This window comes from Rosa rugosa, chromosome 3 (assembly GCF_958449725.1).
Source record: "Rosa rugosa chromosome 3, drRosRugo1.1, whole genome shotgun sequence".
Classification (NCBI taxonomy): Eukaryota; Viridiplantae; Streptophyta; class Magnoliopsida; order Rosales; family Rosaceae; genus Rosa; species Rosa rugosa.
In genome coordinates, this window is record NC_084822.1 from 57,016,939 (window position 1) to 57,043,125 (window position 26,187).

Consider the following 26,187-nt stretch of genomic DNA (forward strand, 5'->3'; position numbering starts at 1 on the left):
ACACTTATGACACGAATGTACGTAGTGCCATCTACTTGGCCAAAACCAATATGAATTGGTTCGGTTGATTAAATAAACTAGGCTTGAAAATGTCAGTTGGGGGTAAATTAAAATGGTTAAAGTTTTAAGGATACATTTGATTTCAAGTTCTAATACACTGTATATGGATATAGCTTCCTATGAATACGTCATACACATCATCTAGATACAAATGACTTGTTGAACATACTATGCTCCTTTAATGACCAAAACTCACCTTCTTATCAAAAATTTTAAGTATTTTAGGTAAAAGTGTGTGCAAATACTGATTGATAAAACTATAAAGTCTCACGTCTAAACTTAACATTCAGACCTAGAAAAAATAATCTAATAGCTATGATCATTTTAATCCCCTTTGGACCGGGAAATATAACCAAGGAGGTCCTTTATAATTGTGGAGTCCTCCACCCACCGGTTGGCTCAAAGTCAATATGGATGGTGCTTTTGATGGGTCAGGCCATAGAGGTGGTTTAGGAGTGGTAGTTCGTGATGAAGGTGGCCAGATTATCGCTGGAGCTTGTGCCAGTGTAAGTGTAGTGTTATCCCTAGTTTTGGTTGAAGCTTTTGCTGGGCGACTTGCTTGCCAGGTGGTGGAATGATTTGGTTTGGTCCCTGCTGTGTTCGAAACTGATTGTCTTCAGCTAATAAATGCTATACAAGCGGAGGGTGAAGATACCTCAGAGTTTGGTAGGTTGGTGGCATGGATGATATTTCTCATTCCATGTCATCTCTTCAGAACTGTTTGTTTACTCATGTTGTTAGAGAAGCTAATGTTTTAGCTCATAAGTTGGCTAAATGTGTTCTAGGCACAGGGTTGCTGCACTACCAGAAAATTACACTTTTACGACGCACACTTTACGGCGTGCATCCCAGGCGCGCCGTAATTGACAATCATTAACCGCGCATTTCGAAATGCGCCTTAAAAAATATATGGTTTGGGTCATTAACGGCGTGCATTTAATGTACGCCCTAAACGTTGCTTCTCATTTACTGCTTGCATATTTTGTACGTCGTGAATGACTTCTTTGAAGTCTTTTACGGCTTACCTCTTAGTGCGCCATAAATGGCATTTCACTAGCGCGCCCAAACTCTCGCCCTAAAATTTGACTTCCCACTTTTTTTTTCTTTTCCCACGCCAGAACCCTTTGAAGATCTAAATCAAAAGACTCAAGAGAACAAGAGCCGGTATCACAAAAATTAGAAGACCCTCTGACTGGAGAAAGCACTAGATTGAAAACCCTCTCTTCTCCAATTCTTCGAATCTCTTTCTCTCACATAATCCATTTTGGCCTCTCTACATATGCGCAGAAGAACCTGAAGCTCGAGCTCCTGCGACCCCATGAACGGGTGAAGAGGATCCCATCGCAGTGCTACCGGTCAAAGCTGATTGCCTCCCGAAAGGAAAGGTAAACGTCCCAATTTAATTTCAATTGAAATTTCTAGGGTTTTTAGTTTGGAGGATTTGGTTTGGTGGTTATCTTCTTCTCTCATCACTAAGATAAATTATCAAAAATTGCTGGAATTTCTTTGGGATTGTTAGGAAAATAAATCTAGTTGTGGTTTTCCGAAAGGTAGAAGTCCCCAATTCGGAACTGTAAAAATAATGTTCTTGTGGAATCAGTCCCGTCAAGGTTTTGTAAATCAACCTTTTTACTTTTGACATTGTTCTGCTTTGTATTTCTTTGTGTTTGTAATTCAAATTGAAAATTGTGCAGATGAAATAGCTCGGATTTTGGTCAAAAGAACTTAATTACCTTCCAGGTTTGTTCTAATCATATTCAATCACAAAGCCCATTTCTTTTTGTGGTTTCTGAGATATTCTATGGTGTTGGTTCTGTGTTTTCTTCAATTATTTTGGAAAACCCAGAAAGCAAAATTCATGGTCTTAGTGTTTAAATTTTGTGGTTCATAGAGATTATATCCATTCTGCTATCTCAGGACTTCTTCCTTTTGGATTTGAAAAGAGGACAAACTTTCCTCTTCCACTTTCTTTCAGAAGCCAAATCCAGTTATGTATCGGCATTTTTAGTGAAATGGTTAGTGGTTACTATTAGTAATGGTGTTGTTGATGAAAAACAATGGAAAACTTAGTGCATTAAACGTACTAAGCAGATTTTCCTATTTTTGTTGTTGTATAGGTTCATGATCTGCAAGTTCATTGGTGAATGGTTACTGGTTGGGTTAATATATAATATGAAATAGTAGCCTGATATTTTGGTGGTTGTGACTTTTGACAAGTATATATATGACATGTACTACATCTCCTTTGTGTTGAACCAAATTCTCACAGTGTTGAACCCGCAATGGCAATTGTGCCAATCACAGCCGCTGGTGCTCCCGGTGCTGTTTCTGGAGCACTAGTTACTCCAGGATATCGGGATGGTGCTCAATCACAGCTTTGGTTACAAGTTAGTATACTTCCCTATATTACAAATTCAACTTGCTTGCTTTCTTATCACCGTTTTCTATAGCCTTTGAATTAGTTTTTTGAAGCTTAGAAGTTGGTTTGCATTCTATTTCGAAAATTGATATTTGATATGCAATTCATAAGTCTTCAATAGGATTTGTGTAGCTGTTATACATAATGACAGGAGGAGTGTTATGTGATATTCCACAAATATGTTGAGCTCTATCAATGTAGTTGACTGATCACATATGTTTTTTTTGGGTCTTAAAGAAAGCTGGACTTGGAGCATCTTTTGCCAGCTCCTATTGGTTTTGTTGACAGCAAGACACAAGTTACTCGGTGGGAAGAGGGGAATGGTGTTGGTAAGATGGGCCGTTTTGGCTCTATCTTGTGCCCCATTTGGATGGTAAGATGGGCAGAGTTTCTAATTCTGTGTCCTCTGAAAAAAAAATGCAAAAAAAAGGCACTGCCTAATTGAGTTTTTTGGTTTACAAATTTGTTTAGTTTGTTATATGATGGTGACCATCTGATAATGGCCTTGATTTATATATTGGTTCAGGCACATAACTTAGCTGTCTCAATTTCCTGTTAAGATTATATATCATTTATAAGCTGGAATTTATTACATGTTGGTATAAGACACAGAGGCCGAAGTTGGTATTGATAGGACACAGAGGAAATGGAACGAACATGTTGCAGTCCTCTGATATCATAATGAGAGGAATCAAAGGGAACTCAATCCTCTCCTTCAATACTGCTGCTCAATTCCCAATTGATTTTGTTGAGTTCGACGTTCAGGTAATTAACTAAGCATAATCTTTGTACTTCTTTTGGGTTCCCAATTTCTAAACAAAATCAAGAATCATGATGCACCTTCATGCATTTGGTCACAGTTTGGTTTCTTAGTAGTATTGCTTTTACTGTAAGCAGAATTTACTTTTGTAGGTGACCAAAGATGACTGTCCAGTAATTTTCCATGACAGCTTTATCGTCAGCGAGGACAAGGTTAGTTGGTTCTTGATCGATCCCTCTAAACCCATAAGTTCTTGATTTGATCTGCTTATTTTCATTAGTGTAATATGTAATCTGAACGTAGGTGATATCTTGTGTGGAATTTGGTTTCAAGATGTTTTCATTGAGAAGAGAGTTACAGACCTTAAGCTACCAGAATTTCTTTCCTATAGACCCCGGAAACAGCTTGGAGAGGTCATCATCAATGTTGATTTGTTTGTTTTCATATTGATTTTTTTGTATCTGTGGATTTTTTGTGGAATTGAAGTTTGATGATCACATAGTCTACAAAGAGAGACAGCTCAAGCATGTTCTTCAAGTAATCTTGCAGGTAACAATGCTTATTTTATAGTCTATATATGTGTAATAGTTGTTGTCTTAAGGTTTACTGGTAGAACACAAATCGAAATTGGGTACTTCAACCTCTTTCTTCTACAATGTACAATACTTCAATACATTTAGGTCATTTCACTAAATTGTTGAAATGGATTGAAATTGAAAATGGGTTTTCAACACCTCTTTGTTATACAATATTGAACATATAGGTGGTAATTTTACCGAAAGTTGTTTAAACAGGTGGTAAATGAGTATGCAGAGGGCAGACCAATCTTCTTTTCAACCTTTCAGCCTGATGCTGCTCTTTTGATAAGAAAAATGTAGAGCAGTTACCCTGTAAGTAGATCACCTTGATTGGAAAATTTCATGCAAACTTGGTGTTTTGAATAGATAGAACGGTTTTGCAGTGACTGACTTGTTAATCTATATACTTATTATCTCCAGGTATATTTCCTGCCTGAAGGAGGGTCTCAAATGTATGCTGATGTTAGAAAGAACTCTTGGGAAGAAGCAGTTAAGATGTGCATGGCAGGTGGTTTGTAAGGCATTGTTTCAGAAGTGAATGAGAGAAATGAACGTAAAGTTGTTGTAAAGGTTTCTTTTTGCTTATATATATGTTTTTCTTTGCTTGTAAGCAAGTTTTATATATGTACAATAATTATATAAATTAAGTTTATATACTAACAAAAAAATAGAAACATGAAATAATACATAAATTGTGGATTTTTGGTTTTTGATTTTTTTTTTTTACTTTTTCAACCCTCATTTACGGCGTGCATGGTATGTGTGCCATAAATGTAACCTCTTTTACGGCACACATTTGACTCATTTACGACGTAAATTTTAACTCATTTACGGTGTGCAAGGTATGTGTCGTAAATGCACCATCTTTTACGGCACACTTTTGATTCATTTACGACGCACATTGTGACTCATTTACGGCGCACTTCATGTGTGCCGTAAATAATAATTGTCTTTTACGGCATGTCCATTTACGGCGCATTTTTGTGTGCCGTAAAATATCTTTTACGGCGCTCTTTGCGGGCGGTAAAAGACCATTTTTCTGGTAGTGCTGCTTTCCTGGTATGGATCTGTTCCTACAATATTGGAGGCACTCCTCTCTCCACCTAATGTAATCTTGTGATTCTATTAATATAGTCTGTCGTTTCGGCCGGATTCAAAAAAAAATAATAATAAGCATGTGTAACATAGTATTAGAGTAACAAATGACGGTTTTGGTCTTTCTCGATCAATTTCATTTTCGTTACCATTATGGATGCCTTAATTATGTTTGAGAGATCATGGTTTATTCCCATGGGCGATTGAGAGGACTCCCCCATTCTTTCTCATTTTCTGGTTGGGAAAAAAAAGAGACACAATATATGAAATTTCCAGTTCGATTAAATTGACAAAATCTCTAATTCATAGACAACAGCTCGAGATCAAATCTTAGACAGAGATTTAAGTACATGACAAGCAAAAGAAAATTAAGTGCATGCATATATAAAAAACAGAAGGAAATAAAATGCAGACTAGAGATCCCATCTGGTTAATTAATAATTAATAAGTACTGTATCTCTCTGGTATGGAACCCGAGAGACCTTAACCAAACTTTCATCCCTTACACTGCTGGAGCATTTACACGATAAGGACCCGAACAAACTTCTCAGTCCAGATCCAAACCCACCGTACTGTTTCGGGGACAAAGACAACGACGTTTTCCTCCTACCTTTGGTAGCAACATCCCCACTATCATTGCCACCACCATTGTGGATCGACTTGGTGCACTCGAGGATGGCCATTTGAAAAGGGTCTTCGGTTTCGGCTTTGTTGCTGATCAAGCCCTTAATGGAGGAGTTTCTAGAAATGGGCGCCTGGAAAGTGCAGGGAGGAGGAAGAGGGAGCTGGTAGTCCCCGTGGAAAGAAACCCTAGGCGGTGGTGGTAGTTTGTAATCGTCGTCTTTGATGAAGTAGTACTCCGTTTTCGCTTCGGTTTTGATGTGTGACAGCTTGGAGACTCCGGGCTTGTTTTCCCAAGAGAAGGGCACAGTGCCTCTGGAGTAGAACTGGTGCTTGCTATTGCTGCGACTGTGAATAGTAGTAGTAGTCATGGTTGCTTTGCTTGCTTGGTTTGGCTTCTGGTGTGTGAAATGGAGTTTATGGAGGATTGGTGGTGGAGTATTATTTATATACGAGGACGATCGATGATGGAAACGGAGAGTTTGTTATGCTTTCTTTTTATATCGAGGCGGCAGAGGTTCTATAGGGCCAAGTGAATAAAACGCGAAGGGGATCTTTCAGTTTTGCTAGCTATATATCTCTAAGTTACAGATTTGCTTGCTTTCATACGACAGAGCAGTAATTTATAATAGAAACTTTATATAAAGAACTGTGTTAATCAATTGTGTCATCAAATGATATATAGATCTTACAAGTAAATATAAGATACAAAACCATGTAACCAAAAAATAAAAAAGTGAAGCTAATAAAATGGTGTTTAGGGTCTACACTGTTTTTAGTTAAACTTCGAGCGTTTATGCTGTTGGTGTATTATAACTTATAAGTTATGCACAACTGCACAATAAGCTGATCTTCTTTTTACGAGCAGTTTCTTAACATTACTACATGGCAAAGTTCGTCACGTAAAAACGAATAGATGCTTTGTATTTGAAATACAATTACACTATTACAGTGATGGACAAAACGGCAGAAGAGTTACGCTAGTGTGTCTTGATCTCATGCTTGTAAAACAATAAACAAAGTTGGGGAACATGGACGAAATTGATATATAAAACCACAGAATATTTTACATGATCTCCGACTTCTTATTTTTTATCTAGCTAGTTATCGGTGAAAGATTGGAAGGAAAAGACAATGGGATTGAGAGAGATACATGAAAACAAAATTAAGTTGAAAAAGAAAGGAGACTGAATTATCGCGGGCCAACAAGAGCTGACTGAATACTAATTAACTGGGAAATGAATTAGCTCCAAGGTGCCATAAGACAAAACTTGGAGTTTTGACTCAGTTGCATGTTTAACCTTACGTGTGCAAAAATACACAAGCTAAACACTAATTATCTTCTACAATGTAAAAAATGAGAGTTGAAAATTTCCTTTTTTTTCTCATGCCAAAGGAAATTAAAGTCTCTATTTTTTTTCTTTTTCTTTTTCTTTTTATCATACGGTGTGTGTAATTGGTTAATATTAATTTTTTTTACCACGTGAACTATAAACATCTGGTAACTTAATAAGCTACTTATTGACGCAATTCCCTCTCATGCCTACCACCTGCCTATTCAGTTTAGCATCAAATGCCATCTGTGATGAATGATTATATTATTACTTTGCCAGTCAAAACTCAAACAAATTTGTCCTTTAATTTGCATCTAATTAATGGAAGTTCGAAATTTAATCTTGCTTATTGACGCATGATGTGTAAGTACAGTACTCCCAAGTTTCCCACATCATAATACACACATGCATATATAAATTGCCCAATATTAAGTGTTATGTAATGCACATGCACATCATAAGTACGGTGGTATATATGTAATTGCAATGTGAAAAGAATAGAAAAAAAGACAATGAATTTTCTAGCTAGCTAGCTAGTAGAACCACGAAATAGCTTCTAGCATGCATGTATAGAGTTTAATTTAAAACCCTTAATATCAGCTAGCGCCTGTGATTCCATTCTTTATATAATGAACATGTGTACATACTCTTTTTTTTTCTTCTTATTTTGTAAAAAGAATGTGTACATACTCATTTGATATTTTATATATTACAGCATTCGATCCATGCAGATTTCTATCTGGGAGATTTGCGTGGCCTTGCAACTACAATATTGTCGTCCCCAACAGCGGAGGAGTACTTACATGAGAAACTACTAGTAAACATCGAGAACAGGGTGGTTTTCTTCCCGGCAGAAAACCTAGCTGCTGCATAATGTTTACTATCAGCTGCATACCTTTTGCCACTATTAGTGACTCTGGAGCCGTGCATCTGGGTGCATTTGATGAAAGCTGCAAGAAATGGGTCTTCTTGAAGACGATTATTTTTAGCAGTGGTAGGGCTAGCACCACCCGTTAATCCGAATGGGTTTCGAAACGTAGCAACAGATGGCTGAACATCAACACTGGAGCATAGACAAGGGCCACCACGGGTCTGCCGGTTACCAGCAGTACTACTGATGGAAATTTGCGATGAGAGACGAGCTGGAGGAGGTATCAGCTTTAGGGACGACGTCGTGGTCGTGAAGTAGTGATCCAAACTACGACGATCGGAAGAAGATGGTTTGAGCTTGGACGTCCCGGGCTTCTTCTCCCACGAGAACGGTACATTTGCCCGAAACGACGTCGACATCACCTCGTCGGTTGATCTCCTCGGCCGGATCATGGCGTATGTGCGTTGATCGAACTTGCATTGATCGACATGCAGAATTAATGTGTCGGTTAGGAACAAAGTAGCTCCTACTTATATATAAGGAATAGCTAGCTCGCTATGTAACTAGAATTTGTTTTATTCAATCAGTTAGCTAGATATATAGCTTTCAAAATAAATTATAGGATTAAAGAGACAGATGAATAATATTAGGGAAAGATGGGAAGCTCCTTTCCAGTTGAGGTCATGAGAAACGTATAAAAGTTGCGAGCGTGTTTTATTTATTATGAGCTAGGTCTAGCAAATTAATCTTATCTAACAAACTCGATTTGTTGGCTATAAATGTTTCTGATATGAATGTATATGCATTATCAGTTGGATCGAGTAGCTAGATATCAGATCATGCACTTTAAAAATGTAACAGTATTTCCTTCTGAACTAGTCAAACAATGAGGCACTTACCTTTCTAAGTTTCCATATATCAGTTTGTCTTATGTAATCATAATGTAACGTAGATATGTTACATTGTATAAATATATTAACGGAAAACACATACTTAACTTTCATGGTTAGGTATTGGCTTATTTTTCTTCCATTTAGTTTTACATGTAGTTATCAATATCGGAAAGTCCTGTGGTCCAAAGAAAATGATTTTCCATCCATATTTGTCACCCTAGCTATTTAATATCTTGTTGCTCTTTTCTTGATACTATCTATACCTGTACTAGATTTTCATACAGATAGTTGCTAATTAAGGTGTGTGAATCACACGATAATAAGATATAAAACCATGGTTTTCTTTTGTTTTAATGACGTGGAAGAACATCAATCCATTAGCCTTCAAATATAAGCCATGATAGTTTAATTCTGCGGTATAACAAATGAAAACAAAATCTAATTAACATGGAAATTTGAAGTTGAAGCAAAAAGAAAAGAAAAAAAAGTTGGTTAATATTTGATCGATTGGAAATAATGAATGGAACTTGAGACTTCTAATGTCTTATGACTCTTATCATTAGGCACAATAAAATAACAAAAAACACACCCTCTATTTTGTTTATTTTTCTTTGTTATCATAGGTAAATCAAACAAATCACAACTGAAAACCCTACTGTAAGTGTAAGATAAAGGAAAGCCTGAAATTGAAAGCCTCCTCCGACCATTGTGCCAAATTCACCCTGGTTCAAATTGTGACCGAGAAAACATGGCCCAATCTGTGCTAGAAGCAAAGAATCAAAGGTCCAATCTTTTCTTTTAAGTTAGCCCAACCCAACATCGCGCTAAATGTGGTGGCGCTAGAATAGGATTAGGGTTTCCTCTAAACTCTATAAAAAAGAGAGAAGACATCAGCAAAACCACAGCGGCGCTCAGTTTTTCTCTCTGTTTCGAGCTAATCACATCGAAGTGGTTTTTCAATGCTCTTATCTCCTTACGGCTGATACTGCGCGCCCCAGATGGCTTCAGTTCCTCTTTTAACATGTTTCTTGTTTATAGTTGTTTTTGTTCATTCCGTAGATGAATAGGGTGGTGGTTGTTGCAGTGATTATAAAAATTCCTCGTTCTGAATGCTATAGCCATGGCATGAAAGACACCTTACACCCATAGAATATGAGCAACACAACACTCACCCTTTCAGTCAGTAAAAGAGTAGTCATAGATTGATTTTTACCTTCTGTCTTCTGCTCTGGTGTCTCTGTTTTTGAACTCTGTAGGCATGTGGCCCAAATTTTCGTATGAATTTTTGTGTAAACAGATCTACAGAAGATCTGTCTAGGAGTTGGCTATTGTAATCATGGAGCATCCTACTCTGGTGCTCGGTGTTTAGCAACTCCTTAAAGTGATACCATGGTGGTGTTTAAAGCCCTAACTGACAAATGGTCCAGAGTTTCGGGTTACGCATGCCTCCAAATTTTGCGTCTATATACTTTTATTATTGTACTGCTCTGCTCTGTAAAACCCTGAAGGATGATGTGTTGAGAACCCGGTAAACTGAAGACCAGCTAAACCCACCAAAGAATGAAACAGAGCCCTAACTAAAATTCGAAACTAAATACCAGTAGGTCTCTATTCAAGAAAAGACTCTGTATTATCTGTAATAGGTGGCGTTTAAAAGTGATCCCTTAAGATAGGATGGGTTAAAAAAACGCACGCACATGTGAGCAAGGAAATAATTCGGTAAATTTTATATGACCTGATGTAATAGCTCGTGACTATAATGTTTGAATACCCAAAAATACTAGAAAACACCCACGGTTTTTGATAATCTTTAAGAGCAACCGAGGGCTGTAACATTATTTTGGAAACCAGGTGAACTGACCCTTCTAAAACACGGAGAAATCAGTGACTTCAGGGATGACTGCTCAGTTAGCGGAGCTCCAAATTGGTTTCTGGACCAAGAAATCCATTATTAATTGGTCACTTTAGTCGTCAATACATTTCGGCATAAAGGTTCTGATAATGTGAGACCCAGTGAGCAATCACTATTTCACAACTAGTACTGAACTACTGATAAGTGATAACCTCAAAGTTTGCAATTTCACAACAAGTTCAAGAAAACAACCAGGCTACCAATCGACTGTGACTATTATGCTCGGCAGTACACATATAAAAAGGAACACAAAGATAACTCATCCTTCCTGTTCATATGGTTACAAACTTACAAGGCAGGAAACATAAGAAGCTCATTGCAATGGCTAGCCCCTTCATGAGTACTCCTATTCTCTGCTCTTGGACTACTCCCTGCACTGCTAGACACAGACCCGAATGCAGTCCTCTGCAAGACCCCAGTTGGAGAAGACCCTAAAGATGGAGGACTGTTGTTATCCCAGCCCTCGGTCATAAGGTTAAGCACTGAAGACTTCTTGCATTCTGCTGCATTGATATTGGTATGGTGCAGAACCTCTCCCAGAGGACCACCAAGTGAAGGCTCCCAGGTGATTGGAATCCAGTTTGCTTGTTTCTTGTGTTGCTCCATACAGCTGCTTACTCCTAAACCCATTGGAACTGAGTCAAGCTCATGAGACATTCTGAGTGGGGAGAAAGTGAGCTTCCCATTGTTGGTAGAGGAAGTGGATGGTATAAAGTCCGGGGAACCTGTCTTAGGGATGGAAATGGATAACTGAGTCCTGTCTGATTGGATATCGAGTTGGTCAGGCCAGGCAACAACAGCTGGGCGATCAGATGGGTTTTTAGGCCAATCATCAATGAAGTGGCGAAGGGAATGTTGTGAATCTGTCTCTTGAACAGCACCAAAGTTACCACAGCTCATCATTGAACTCGAGGACCTTTTCTGTGAAGGGTTGAGGAGGGCATCGGAGGTGACCACCCCAAACTCAGATCTTAAGGATTCCTCAATCCCGAGTTGCTGTTTCTGATTCAAGAATGTGTTTTCCTTGGACAACATGGAGAGGTTTGGAGAATGTTGCATTCTCTCACTCACACTATCTTTGTTCATGAACATCCTACACAGAAATCAAATGTATCAAAAACCGCCATCAGTGCCATGACAATGAACAGACGTGCTACATGGGAAGAACAAATGCATTTTGCAAAGCAAAATTTCAATTCGGACCACCAATGCAATGAACATTGTCCAAAGTGAAGTAGAGTGAAGTAAACTCAGCTAGTGAAAGACCAGTCAATATCAGCACTGCAAAGATGATAATAGATTCTAAAAAAGAGATGGTGAAAGTAATGAACATGGGACTACTACCTCATGATGCCAATCTAGATGTTATGAAACCTCAGAGCGAATAGATGCTGAAAAGATAAGAAGTTGAGGACCATTCACCTGCTCATCTGAGTGGGTGCAGAAGAATTAGATGCAGCAGCAGCGGGCTGCAAACTCTTGAGCTGTTGGTTGGCAATAGCGAGGTTGCTGGTTCCACCTCCACCAGGCATAAGCTGCTTTGAGGCAGTGGGGGTGGCGGTGGCGGTGGCGGTACCGGTACCGGTAACGGACTGGCCGGTTTGACCTTCCACAGGCTTTCTTGAACGATGGCGGCCTCTGTTGATGTGCCGCTCACAATATTTTTGGTCAGGTACAGCGTCTCTCCAGCACCGCCATTTCTTCCCATCTGTCCTACGGCACCTCCCTGGCTCAGGATCGGTACTGTTGGAGTATCCCAAATGGATAGAACCCCATCCCACTGCACATTTTCCACCCCCACAAAATAAATAAGTTCATAAAGCAAGAAAGGCATCCCAAACCCAAATTCTAGGTCCCTAATGTAGAAAAAACTAATATTATGCACACTAAGTTATGCTCAGATCATATACATTTTCAGAATCAGATACAAGAAATAGTACTAATTAGGATTTTTTTTTTAAGTTATTGTACTACTCAAAATGCACATTATACTATCACATTTAAATAGGAATATAAGCATGAATGTTTGGAAAATGACCTTTTCAATTTTTATCGGAGAAGAACTTACATGTATTGGATCTGAGTCCTGGTGAAAATAACCCAGCAGAATCCAAGGCCTTTTTTATTGGGATGAGCAGATTAGATGGTATAGGTACATTTGCAGTGATGTATTTGTAGATCAAGGCCTGGTGTTCTAGCTCCATCCATTGTGAAGGAGTGAATGGTCCTCTGCCTCCTGCTATAGTCCAATGCACTGTAGCCCCATTTAAGCTCCCACTATGGTTGTTACCTGAAACAAACCAGGTAAGAATACCACACAGAAAAGCAGCAGAACTAAGAACCCATTTCATTACCCAAAGAAACAAAAAGGGGGTTGATAGTGTACCCAAATATTACAACTTTGCTGCAGCATTTATGGCTGCTACATCAATCACGAATTTCTGGTTTTTTTTTTTTGGCAGAATATAAGATAAAGAGGAGAGAAAGAGGAATCAGAACCCATCAAAGAACATGTCTTTGCTTGCTCTTATATCTCCTCCAATCCTGGGTCATAAATTTTTCTTCTTTTAACCCACTACACAGTGCTGAAATTTTACCAACACAAATCATATTCCCCGAAAACATGCAGACAAAGATTTTCAAATAGGGAGAGAAAAATCTCCACTTTTTAATTGCTTTGACAAGACTCAAAGCCAAGACAATAAATTTCCTTGAAAAGACACTCACAAGTTCCCAACCCATTTCTTTGGGAGCACAAAAAGTCTACTCAAATTTTATCCAAAAACCCACAGCAAACATTTACCAGAGCCCAAAACCCCACCTCATCAACCAAAGCTCACATGCAAGAGCCCTCATTTTAAATGCTTCATATCACCCCACATGAAAAAAAAAAAACCATCTTGAAACAGATTATTCAAGTACCTGAATTTTTATGGTAAGCAGACACCGCTTGTTGAAAGTAGCTAGGCAATGAGGCATTTTGAGCTTCTAATTTGGATGAGCTAGAGAAGCTCAGTAACTGCTGCCCATCAAAGTTGGTGGAATTAGTGCTCATCATACCAGTGTTGAGCTGCAGCATTTTCTTGGGTGCTGAAAAATCATCACTACTTTTGACCTGTTTTGAGCTCCTCCAATGTTCTTCATCAACGGTCCCAGATCTCTCCTGCTTCTGGAACCCAGATCCGTACCGCCTGTTCTTTGCCTCCTGATCTGAACCAAAGCCAATGTCTGAACCCCCAAACCCTTCCAAACCCACAACCCCAAAATCCATAAGGAAAAAATGCCACTTGCGCTTAGAGCTTGATGACCACTATGTGCAACATTTGGGTGAAAAAGACATGGGGTTTGAGAAGTGGAGGGAGGAGCATTTTAAAGCTGAAACTGAAACAGTGAAACTGAAACTGGAATGGTTTTGTTTTTGATATTATTTTGAGAGGATAGAATAATTGGAGAGAGAGAGAGAAGAGAGAGAGAAGAAAAGGGCAGAGAAAGAGAGGTGGGGGATGAAACTGACTACTGAGCAAGGTTTGTACAAAGGAGAACGAACCATGTAGATGGAAGAAAAGCCTTCGTCATAATCTCTCGATTTATTTATGGCATCTTCTTCTTCTTCTTCATAACGACAACTATTTTTGTTTGCTCTTGTATTGGGTGGGAGCGAATTAAATATTGGTATTTTTGTTTGTCTGACTTTACTTGTTTGACCCATATTTCCAGATAAACTTCTCACAAATTCTGTTAGAGCTTTGATCCTTGTAAAATGTGTACTCTTCTTCTAGATTAAGGCTATAGCTAGAGCTTCACTTTCTTTGTTTCAACGTTACTATTCAATATGGAAGGTATACAATATTATTAAGAGAAGAGAACTTAGACATAACTGAATTTTTTTATAAATTTATCTTTTATATATTAAAAATGTTTGATTTAAAAATAATGAATAGGAATAATAAAGTCAATTTATAAAACAAAATTAAAATAAAAGTAGTGGAAAAAAAAAACCTCCCCCTACACATTGTGTGTAGGCCCATGCTAGTGTTGAATTGTGGATAGAGCATCTGAAGCATTTGTTAAATTAAAATAAAGTGAATCTATCTAAAATAATATATTAAAGTTTAATATGTCCTACGAAAATATGATTTTATTAGGAAATTTTAATATATTTTTGTATCTTTTTTTAATTGATACTAGCAGAACTCACTCATTATGTGTGTGAAGAGAAGTTAAAGGTAGTGAAAAAAATTCTCGTACAACTACCATATTTTCTACTTTTTTATTTTATAATTTACCATATTATCCTTACTGATTAATTATATACATAGTTTTTTAATATATAAAAGTTAAATTGGTAAAAAAATTATGTTTTGGAGAGCAAGCTCTATTCTCTTAATAATAGTAAAGATAAATTAAATGTTTGTTAAACAAATTTTCTTTTTAAATTTGATATGTCATATGATGGAGGATATTCCTGGAAAGAAAAAATAAGTAAATCTAATAATTAAAATTAAAATGTAGGGTGTAATGAGCAAATAGGATGAACAAAGATAATTATAGGGTGGCAATAGCCGCACCCAATAATATATTCACTTTATGTTTAGAAAAAATAATTTATGTTTCATAACATCAACAAAAATAAATATTTTGTTGCGTGCAAATTTATTCAATCATTTACATATTTATTGTGTGATTTAATGAAATTTATTTGTTGATAACTAATTATGTAATGGCACATAATGTTCTACAGTCCAGCAATATTTCACTGACTTCAAAAAATTTTATAAATGAAAGATGGTCTAACTACTGATGTAGCAAAATGACTATTTTGTTGAAGTTTTAAATAAGATTTTATTCGATTCTATAATAGGTTCTCTCAAACTTATTTCAAATATTCATAAATGAGCTTAATTTGCATAGATATCAAATGATATGAGTCGTTCTTGTTAAGCATTCATTCTTCTAGATTATTAATAAAAGTATTAATTCAAAATTTATATAGGCAATGAATTATCATCATGATTATCTATTTCACAAGTACGTCAACACTTTAAATTTATTTTATACTTCAAAATACTACAAAACATCCTATTTAAAAATAAAATGTGCGAGGCAGACGCTTACCACTAGCTATGGGTTTTTGCCTTGCCAAGTCCACTAACAATTAGTAGAGTTTGTCGCTCGAAAAGTTAAAAGGTGGAAGTGTGGAACGAGTGCATGGTGCGCTGCATGAAGAAAGATGCCAAACAAACACCTCCTTCTCCTATTAAATACCGCTACTTCTACGTGTATTTGTTTTCTTTCTTCGTTTTACACCACGTGTATTTGATGCATTTCGTATACATGTACCGGCAACTTGTAGCCGGGACTGAAATTCAGATTCAAAAAATTCTGATGTTCTTTAATACTCCAAAGTATAAAATATACCGTAAATAATAATTATTTCTACAACTTCAAAATTTTAATACTCTAAAATACTGAATATTAAGAAACTTTTCATATATTTCAGAGTTAATCCTCAGTTCACCACTAGAGATGCTTCTAGTCAACACTGGTTGCTGACGTCCTCTCTTTCAAACAAAAAAAAAATATTCAAACATCGAGCTTGATTAATATTTTAATTATTTATATTAGGGTTCAATAATATTCCTTGGCTAGCCTTGGTATTACGATGACCTAGCTATTCCTCAATGACCAATAGATAAAACAATCGAACTAAAGAGTAGTTTTATATGTGATTTAAGTATAATTATATAACTATACAACTTGGTCTGCATGCTGCTCAAATCCTGTTTCCTTCCATCAACTTGTTAATTTCTAAGCATATTATTCTGGCTGATCTTCTTCTCCAATATCTTTATGTGATCATGGGCTTGCGCACATGCTTAAGAAATTATAATAGGAAAAATGTAGGCCAATTGGCTACATAATGTTATAACCGTGCATTTCTTGATTCTTAATTTCCTTGCAGTTAATTTGGACTCTTTGCCAATGCTTCCACACTCTAATCAATTAAGGCACAGCTCACAAAAACCAACTAGCTCTATTAACATAAGAATATAAGTAAACAAATAAAAGAAACTACGTTAATTTCCTCCGTAAATAGATTAACATTATACAAAGCTGTTATATAGATAACATCTTTAATCTATCATGCGAGTATACGTTGATTGCGTTTTTAGAACTCGATAACTCAAACGAGAGAATACTTAACCTAATTCATAGGTACATTATCGTCAATTTTTACCTAACTTACTCGTAAATTATCGTATAATTCAATGTAACATGCATGCATGCAAAAGATTGATATGCATGTCACTTGTCACATATGTATTTTTCATAGTCATATACCCACCCGCAGCTAGTGCAGTTTTACATTGATTACAATAAATTGCATCAAGGTAGGTACGTACTGCATATATAATTACGGGCAACGGCTCCGGTACAAATTACAGATTTACATTCATATCGATCGGGATTCATTGATGATTTTGAGTAAGCTTGGTACGTATGAGAATACAGACGAGCTAGCTAGGGCTACTCCATGCTTGATGCATCCTTTTCTATCCGAAGGTAGCAGCTCAATTATTCTCTGTGACTATTACCCCATCACCACCCTCTATACAACATGGTAACTGTTGGTCTCTTCCCTACGTTATAGCCAAATGTGTACAGTTTTTTTTTTTGGTAAAGTAATAAGTTCATTAATTAGAACGTTAAACTTTGCCTCAAAAAATAAGAACCTTGGCCGAAAAATTTTGGATTGTTGGTCAAAGAAATTATATATATGTCCGACACAAGAACACTGCTCCACAATGTAAATGAACAATTCTTAGGTTTACCCCTAAAGTGAATGAGCATATTCATTCTCTCCTGCGATTAACGCATAATAACTTTATAATTTTCTAATCCAACCATTCATATTATATAACGTAATACAAAGATTAGCTCTGTAAAAAATCAATCAAATTGAAGATCTCTTAGTTATTCATTTCTATGAAATACATGGATGGTTCATCATAGTAGTAGTAAGTGTTGTTAAAACCATTTATTTGTTTGATTCAATTAGATAATTAAACGATTTCCGATTCGATTGATTTTTTACAGAGATGATCTTTAAAGGATAATTTAAGATATAGACCGTTGGATTATAAATTTATTAAGTAAAAATATGTTAATCGATAATGGGGTTGAATATGCTCGTTGTGAACCTAAAAATTGTCAAATGTAAATTTTTTTTTTTTTTTTTTGAAAAGGGGCTGGTGTGGCTGCCCTCAAGTGAATTTATTGTAAATCAAATAATAAAGCCACGATGGAGGTCCTTCCCACGTGCTCAAGTGAGGAGAGTTTTGTATTCATTAATCCCTTTACATCTATTGTCTAAAATTAGTTTTCCGTTGATTTTTTAACTTATGAAATGAGTGTTTATCTTCAAATGTTTTCAATTAACCTCTCCATTCTTTTATTAATGAAATGACGTAATTATGCTTATGTGAAATGACCGTTACGGATAACGAATTAATAATAAGAAATTATTTTACATAAATCCTCCCAAACTAAATTTGACATAAACCCTAAATATGCTCTAACAATGGGAGGCCAGACCAAAATTCACAGTAGCAGATAGCAAAAGAATCGATCATTCGATTGGAGCAATTGAGTAAAAGCATCAATTGCCTTAAAACAATCAAATGAGAGGTTTTTTTTTTTTTTTTTTTTGAGAATGGAGAGAATTTTTCATTTGTTTGCATTATGAATTGCAGGAACTGCTGCATTCTAATTTATGTATTATTCTTCTTTCCTTCCTTCCTTTCGTCTATGTGTAACATTGGTAGTCATTGGAGAAAACAATGCAAACACCAAAACCAAATAACAAACAAGCCATTATATGTCTATTATTGCCTCTTAGGCGAGAGGTGGATGCTTGTTTAATTCATGATAGAATGGAGGTTTCAGTAAATCATTTATTTTCATCTTGATGAAAAATATCATTGTTATGATCTGACCAAAAAAAAAAATTATTATGAACAAAGTCCAAAGTAATCTTAGTATTTTATAGATATAAATATATGATTAAGGGCATTTTTTTTTTAGAATAGAAGAAATTCATTAATCCAAGAAATTACTATGACGGGGATGACTCTGTAAAATCCAAATTACTCCACTAAAGAAGAGGACTCATATCCCAAATGTAGAACCAGCGGTTAGAGAAACCATGAGCTGATAGGGGCCTAACTCTAACCACCAACATTTTTCAGGAGTCCCGACACATCCTTATAGCCAACCTCAAGAAGAAACAATCCCCTTCTGGCACCATATACCAAAACCGCCAGTATACGTGTAGGGGTGTCTCCCCATTACATTGACAACAAGAAAACATCGAAATTGAAACAAATATTCCCTAGAATTGCCACCATAACAATGACACAACTACAAAACCAAGACACCAAACCCTCGCTCAATCGAGGAAGGACTTATTAGACCTAACCAAAAACCAAAAAATAAAACCTAACAAAACAACAAAATAGACTGCAACTATCAACTTTCCTCATCTACGATGCCAGCTCCAGCAACTCGGATTCAGCCACAATAGAGTCAGGGTGCACAGCTCCAGTAAGCTCAACTTCAATAATGACACACCTTGGCCAAAGACCAAACCTCCACCACCAACCCCTGTGGAAAGATCTTGAAATCAATCAAGCCACCAACAACCTGAGCATATACCCGCATGACATCAATCCCAGATCACCCAAAGTTTCCCCCAAATTCATATACTCACCAGCCACTTTATCAATCCCCTCCAAAACTGATGTAGCCTACCCAAACCAATCCCATCAAACCTACTTTAAAAAGTAATTTAAAAAGTAAAAAAGAGGTATATATATATTGGAGGTTGAAAAAGAATAATTCAAGATTTCAAAAGAAAATTTCTCATGGAATTCACGCTTCCTTCTTAAAATACTAGTGCTTCCTTTGTTATTTTGGATTTAACTTTCATAAATGATTAAATTCCAAGTCCATTTTTCTCAATAGTCAAAAGATATAATAACATTGCAGGAGACATAATCTTCTATCGTATCACAAGAAAATGGAGAGAGAAATGGGGAGAAAGTGGGTTACTGTGAAGTTGACGTGTCAGTCGGGGCGTGGCGGTAAAGGTACCACGTGGACGGCAGGCATGGCTCCCCAGACCCCATCCCTAGCCTAAATGCCTAATAGAATAGGGCTTAGTCACAACTTGACCGCGGCAAAACACAAGTGGTGTGTGTGAGTCGTTGCCTACGCGAATACGACGGTGTTTAAAGAGTCGTTGCTGGGGCTTAGACCAAGTTCGCCTCCTCTTTGCCGACAGACAAGTGCTGGGCCCCACCCCGATGCCTTTGTCCCATTCTGCGTCACCTTTCTTTCGTTCGTCTTTATCCCCGGGCTTTTACCCCCCACCCACTAAAAGGGCCCACCAAAACGTTGATATTTCTGGAGGAGTAGCATTTCTATGCGCTCAACCTCATGCACCTAAAGTATGACCTCTTTTTATTTTTATTTTGAGTTTTTTTTTTTAACTAAATTATCAAAATTATTTAGAATATGACAATGGGTAGAGAGTTTTGAATGATAAAAGTAAAAAGTATATTGTTGGGAAATGATAGTTGTTGGGCTCGCATAAGGAGTATATTAACTTCGCGTATGGATAATTAAGTACTATTTCAATAACTTTAAAAAAAAAATGTGAAAAAGGAACCTATATTCTGCAACTCACATGTAATATTATTTTGCAAGAAAAATTAATAGTGGTGAGTGTGGTGTGCATAATGTAAGAATAAATCTACCTAATATCAAATGAACTATTTTCATCTTTAGTAAATTTACCAAGGGCTATAGTCATCACAATGATCCTCTTATTCAACTATGTATTTCAAGTCATTTTCAACCATTTTCAAATATCTCATAACATTTTTGAATGTTCAAAGTTTTTATTATTTACATATGATTTGATTTCTCGTGCATTGCCCGTTCTTTTGAATGAATAAGTTTGTAAAAATAAAAATAAAAATAAAAAGCACGAACATAAGCTTAAGTTGTGATACAAAATTTTCGCCAGGATATAAAATATATTGTCTACAATAAAATACCAAAAACTAACCTGGCATTTTTATCGATAACTAGCTCTGAGTTTTAGGAAACAAAAGTAGGTAGTAGTGTATTGTGGGTTTCCAAGACATGGTATAGGATGCATCGGAAAGTTGTACAAAGAAGTATAAAATAGAGATGGATTGGGTTGGTTAGTTAGCATTTTGATAGTGGGTCAGAAATGTCCTTGCATAGGGAAAGCTCCCTACATATTATCAGTTCTTATCTTGGTCGGAGATTTACTATATTCATCGGGTTCTGAGACAACAATAATACACCTACGGCCAGAGCAGAGAAACAAAACCCTATTTTATCTCTAGGGCTTTCCAAGTCCAAAGGGTGCGTGTAAATGTGTAATCCCAAAGTTTGAGGCATGTCTTATAAACAAAGGACACTCCCATAACTAGGAAGGAGCTAGCTCTTCCATTTCTTAGGCTTTGTATTTCTCTGTTTTCAAATATCGTCACTAATATCTTACTGTCGGAAATATTAAAATTTTAGAATAAAAAATTGTTGAATTAGCCACTATTCACCTGTTGCATAAAATGATTTAATCGAATGATTCAAAATATTTTACGAGTCTACATAATTCAATATTGGGTTTTTTTTTTCAACAAATAATTCAATATTTTTTTTTTTTTGAAAAGGATTTGATATTATTAGAAATCAAAGCCCTGAAACAGGCCAGAGTCTAACAAGCACTTACATAAAACAATCTGATACATGTACCAGATAGCCTATCTAAGCTTATACTAAACTCATTAAAGTCTAAAGGGACGCTCGCTGGAGAGCAAGCCTAGCTAAGCAAGAAAAACTCGCTTCCTAAGGAAAATCAATCAACTAGCCTAATCGGCCAACACTCAATTGTGGTACAAACAAAGACTAGAAACATCTTAGAAAAGCTCATAGAGAAGTTTCCCACTTGAAAAGACTTGCATCCAGATGTCTAGGCACCATAAGATTTAAGAAAGCACCATCTCCTTCCCCTTAGGGTTGGAGGTAGTACCATCTTCAATCCCTTCAGCAGCTAACAACCTCGGCATCAGGTTGGTCTTCCTGCTCACGTTTGGAACCTTCTTCCCCGAGTCACCCTCATTCTTGGAATTTTTCCCTTTCCCAGCCATGCCATACGGCAACTTATTCACACTTCCTAGAGGCCGGTCTCTCTTTCTTTTCTGTTGTTCAGCCTGCTTAGACGGCCCTTCCAACAGTCCCATAGTCACTGCATCCAGATTCTTTTTGCCTATAGCCAAACTCAATCTCAGCTTTTTGGGTGAAACAAGTACCTCATCACCATCTCTAACCCTACGTTGGCCAAGAACAGATGCGACTGGTTGTCGTGGTTCTGTGATCTCCCTAATCTGTACCTGTCTCTTTTCACACCTCACTGCGGCCATTGCCGGAGGGAGACAGGAGGCTGGAACATTGCTAGGTAGTTTTGCCTTGAAAATTAGGGTTGGGCCAGGTACCGAAACCCTAGATGCATTGGAGCTTGTCCCTGGTTCTTCACGGAGTACCGCTAGGGCAGACGGTTGCGCCACTCCTCCCGCGACCTCCTCTTCATCCTCCTCCAGTTCCGGGCCAGAGCACGGGAGACCAACATGGGTAACAAAACCACACCGCCCAAGAAGCTTATCATATTTGAACTTGACCAGAAACTGGACGGTATCTTCAACCCAGAACCTCTGTTTGAGCAAAATAGGCTTCGCATACTCGATCTCAACCCTTATGCGTAGAATCCGTTGCCGGAAAGCTGTTCTATCAAACTCTTTGAACTCTCCCAAAGTACTGCCAATGAGCCTCATAATCCTTTCAGATCGAAAAGCAGGAGGAACCCCCAATAGCGTTATCCAGTACGACGACGTCTTCAATGGCACCGCCGAGATCTGTCCGACGCCGTCATACTCTGCAAGTGCAATCAGAGCTTTGTTGAAACCCCATGGTACTCCCTTCCAAACCCTAACTCTGTCAGCCGGATCCGAAAAGGAGAATAAAACACGGTCATCTTCTCCAGTTTCCTCCACCCGGAGAGTGCCATTCACCCTCCATGCAGATCGGAACATCCCCAGAAACGAGCGGCGAGTATAGTCCCGCGCTGTGAGAAGCTTTCCCACCATGAAAGCCTCCTGTTGTCGTAGTCCCTTGGAAGGACACAAATCCACAGGCCTCTTCCCCTCTGCCAGAGCAAGAGAGGCAGCGAGACGCGCGGCCATTGCATCAATTGCCATTGATGTTGGAGAGAAAGCTGCAGTCGCGAAAAAAAAAAACCTAACCCTAGGTGTGGTTAGAGAGAGCGCGGCTGCCTAGATACTTAGTTTTCTCCTATAACAAATAATTCAATATTGGGTTAGAATCAAAAGAGGCATCATCTTTCATTATTTTAACCGCCATTTCCAAAGGTTAAAGATGCATGCCATGTTCTAGAGCTTGAAGACCACATGGCTCAAGATCACCACGCCATGTATGTATCTGAGTCTCGAGCCATGTGGGTTGGTGGTGAAGCTAAGCCAAAACCAATCGTGGATCAAACCCCAACAACGAAGTTGGTATATGTAATATGTTAATATGGTTAGCACTTGTTTCATCGAGTTGAATTAGTTTACTATGTTGGAATCTGGATACCATGTACTCATGGCATCCACTATCGATTTTATTCACGACGCAGAACCCTAAGATTAGCATTTGATTAAAAAAAATAGTTAGCTCGAAGATTGCGAGGTTTTATGAAGAAAGAACGAGCTTTGGGTATTATATGTCATGTTTTCGGCAACGACAAGAAGACAAAGATGACCAAAAGCCAAATGCATGAGGCTACCAAACAACGTCGTTTATTTCTTAATTAAGATCGATGCATGCTTCTCACGCCATCGATCTCTTTGTTTAACTAATCATTTTGTTCTTGTCTTCACTCTTTGACCTTTCATTATGTTAAAGGGTACTACTTACCTTCGTGCTCATTTAGGAATTAGGAGTATGTTCTTGGGTATATTGGCTTGAGGCTACTTAACAACGTCGTTTATTTCTTAATTAAGATCGATGTATGCTTCTCACGCCATAGATCTCTTTGTTTAACTAATCCTTTTGTTCTTGTCTTCACTCTTTGACCTTTCATTATGTTAAAGGGTACTACTTACCTTCATGCTGATTTAGGAATTAGGAGTATGTTCTTGGGTATATTGGCTTGAGGCTACTTAACAACGTCGTTTATTTCTTAATTAAGATCGATGCATGCTTCTCACGCCATCGATCTCTTTGTTTAACTAATCCTTTTGTTCTTGTCTTCACTCTTTGACCTTTCATTATGTTAAAGGGTACTACTTACCTTCGTGCTGATTTAGGAATTAGGAGTATGTTCTTGGGTATATTGGCTTGAGGCTACTTAACAACGTCGTTTATTTCTTAATTAAGATCGATGCATACTTCTCACGTCATCGATCGATCTCTTCGTTTAACTAATTCTTTTGTTCTTGCCTTCACTCTTGACCTTTCATTATGTTAAAGGTTACTACTTACCTTCATGATTGTTTTTTTTGAATGATTAGGAGTATGTTCTTGGGTATTACGATACTCGTGGAAGCCTCAGTGAGTTGTAGAAAGTTAATTTCCAGGTCTTTGAAGAGAGATAGTTTTGGTTTCAAATAGACCTCAAAGAAGTTCTGATTATCAAGTTAGTCGATTGATATGAGCATTCAAAACCTTAATGTTTTGAATTTTGGCCGAATGAGCATTGTCATTAACGTCATGCATTGCTTCGCATTTATCGTCCATTGAAGATGACAGTTAAACTAACTTGAAGACAAGTGATCAAGGTGACATGACCCTGCTCCGTGACGGTATATTACTAGTCGTGAATTAGGAGGGTGATGAGTTATTACAATAATTAAGGGCAGTTGATAGCGGTATATATATGACACTTGGAGTTATAGAGGGCTGGCTTTATAGAACTAAGTTATTGAGCATACTTCAAAGGCCAAAAAACAATTATAGAATATTAAATAACATGCATTTAAAATTTGCATGTATTGATTGATTTAAAAAATTTAAAAATATCAATTTATTGTCTAATGAACACTCGTGGCACTAATTAAGGTATCAAAATTTGTTTTTTCATGCATGCAACACACTAAATCGCTTGTGTTAAGTCTAAAGATTTTTTAATCTAAATTAAAGTCCAAGCCTCACACAACAACGAGACTCGCTCAAATGCTATGCCACATGCAAGTGTGCATATAGATTGATTAGATTATTAGATTAGCTCATATATTATGTTCACATACATGTTTATTTGAAATGAAAATGTTCACACGATCGATTTCGAATATTCGCACGCAGACAACACTAAGTGGATAGTAATACTATTACTAATTGATTTGGTGTCTCTTGCTTTAGCATGTGAAGGGATCTGGGGATTCTAGATTTTGCAACAACTTGAACTTGCAACCAAGTTTTTCCCCATCCGCATTATAGAGAGCCAAATAACAAAATTGAGTATTGACAAACAGAATCAAAATTTTCTTAATAAATAATAACTAGGCATATATGCTCTTACGGATAGTTTTAGATAGTGTTAACTGTTAACAAATGCTTGTTTGCAGAGCTAAAAGTCCCGCTCGAGTTGGTCAGAGATTTGGATGCATTTTCTTACTAATGGAAACTAGAAAAGGCAACCGCGCGATGCCGCGAGAATTGGATTTGTTAGTTGTTAATAATTTTTTATGTAGTGCTTAGTTGTTAAACAATTCTTTTTATAATTTTGATAAAAAATGTAATAGATCATAGTTACATAAGTTTGAGAAATACAATTTTAGATTGTAGCTTAAGCAGATTATGGTCGATTCATAAACAAAATGTCTATAGTGCAAGTTTTAATAAGCTGCTTGAACAGATTACACATTTGCAAGAACTACAATTACAAAAATATGATTAATGAAACTCTTCCATTTTTAAGATTAAAAAAAAATAATAACTTATTTTAGGTATCATTTGTAGAAATTTACAAATACAAAACAAAATTGTTCTCCTATAAAAAAAATAAAATATTAAAAAAAAAACTGAAAAGATATGGTAAAATTGAAAAAAAAAGAAGATAGATTGTAATTTTAGTTAAAAGTTGGGGCAAAACCGTCATTCCACTGTTACATGAACAGTTGATAACAATGATCCGCTGGGAGGCAGATAGAGGGAAAAAAGACAGTGGCAGAGTCGTAAAAAAAATTCAAATGAGGGTAAAATTGTCTTTTTTCATGAATGAACAGTGATTATGGCAGCTTTGTATTTTTCCATAAATGCAAGGGCAAAATCGACTGTTCACTGTACTTAGAACAGTGTAACAGTGCATCGACGCTTTATATATGTATAATAATTGGAAAATGTTCAAGTCGAAATCTTTTCTTATGCTCTTTAATTTTATTTGTCGCATCTAGAATTCAACAAGTTCGCAACTACATTAATATACTTGCTATATTATCATTGTCATTATTTGTCTGTTTTGTTTGATTATGCAACAACATATTGACTTAGAATAA

At 36.9% G+C, this 26,187-nt stretch overlaps 3 protein-coding genes and 1 non-coding gene across 4 annotated transcripts; 2 read left to right on the forward strand and 2 right to left on the reverse strand.

The window, feature by feature from the left end:
* Nucleotides 1-1,821: 1,821 nt before the first annotated feature.
* LOC133741165 (glycerophosphodiester phosphodiesterase GDPD2-like) lies at nt 1,822-3,902 on the forward strand. The gene is made up of 3 exons (XM_062169114.1): nt 1,822-3,244; nt 3,392-3,451; nt 3,543-3,902. Exons 1-3 carry the CDS (start codon nt 3,137-3,139, stop codon nt 3,687-3,689), a joined length of 315 nt encoding a protein of 104 aa, XP_062025098.1. The 5' UTR covers nt 1,822-3,136; the 3' UTR covers nt 3,690-3,902.
* Nucleotides 3,903-5,346: 1,444 nt separating this feature from the next.
* Nucleotides 5,347-5,904, reverse strand: LOC133737998 (uncharacterized). Its single transcript, XM_062165440.1, has one exon. It carries the CDS (start codon nt 5,902-5,904, stop codon nt 5,347-5,349), a length of 558 nt encoding a protein of 185 aa, XP_062021424.1.
* Nucleotides 5,905-9,705: 3,801 nt separating this feature from the next.
* Nucleotides 9,706-9,793, forward strand: LOC133741595 (small nucleolar RNA snoR8a). The gene has a single exon (XR_009862038.1). It is a non-coding gene; the product is annotated as a small nucleolar RNA snoR8a (small nucleolar RNA).
* Nucleotides 9,794-10,684: 891 nt separating this feature from the next.
* On the reverse strand, nt 10,685-14,136 carry LOC133735128 (growth-regulating factor 6-like). Its single transcript, XM_062162545.1, has 4 exons — nt 13,466-14,136; nt 12,612-12,833; nt 11,966-12,323; nt 10,685-11,636 (listed from the first exon to the last, which is right to left on the reverse strand). Exons 1-4 carry the CDS (start codon nt 13,812-13,814, stop codon nt 10,832-10,834), a joined length of 1,734 nt encoding a protein of 577 aa, XP_062018529.1. The 5' UTR covers nt 13,815-14,136; the 3' UTR covers nt 10,685-10,831.
* Nucleotides 14,137-26,187: the final 12,051 nt, after the last annotated feature.

Excerpts from the sequence above, each read along its gene's own strand:
- LOC133741165 (XM_062169114.1), top strand. The coding sequence starts at position 3,137 with ATGTTGCAGTCCTCTGATATCATAATGAGAGGAATCAAAGGGAACTCA. Across the intron at positions 3,245-3,391 it reads TTGTTGAGTTCGACGTTCAG|GTGACCAAAGATGACTGTCC; the intron begins GTAATTAACTAA and ends TTACTTTTGTAG. Across the intron at positions 3,452-3,542 it reads TTATCGTCAGCGAGGACAAG|GTGATATCTTGTGTGGAATT; the intron begins GTTAGTTGGTTC and ends ATCTGAACGTAG.
- LOC133737998 (XM_062165440.1), bottom strand. The coding sequence starts at position 5,904 with ATGACTACTACTACTATTCACAGTCGCAGCAATAGCAAGCACCAGTTC.
- LOC133735128 (XM_062162545.1), bottom strand. The coding sequence starts at position 13,814 with ATGGATTTTGGGGTTGTGGGTTTGGAAGGGTTTGGGGGTTCAGACATT. Across the intron at positions 12,834-13,465 it reads TGCTTACCATAAAAATTCAG|GTAACAACCATAGTGGGAGC; the intron begins GTACTTGAATAA and ends GGTTTGTTTCAG. Across the intron at positions 11,637-11,965 it reads GCACCCACTCAGATGAGCAG|GATGTTCATGAACAAAGATA; the intron begins GTGAATGGTCCT and ends ATTTCTGTGTAG.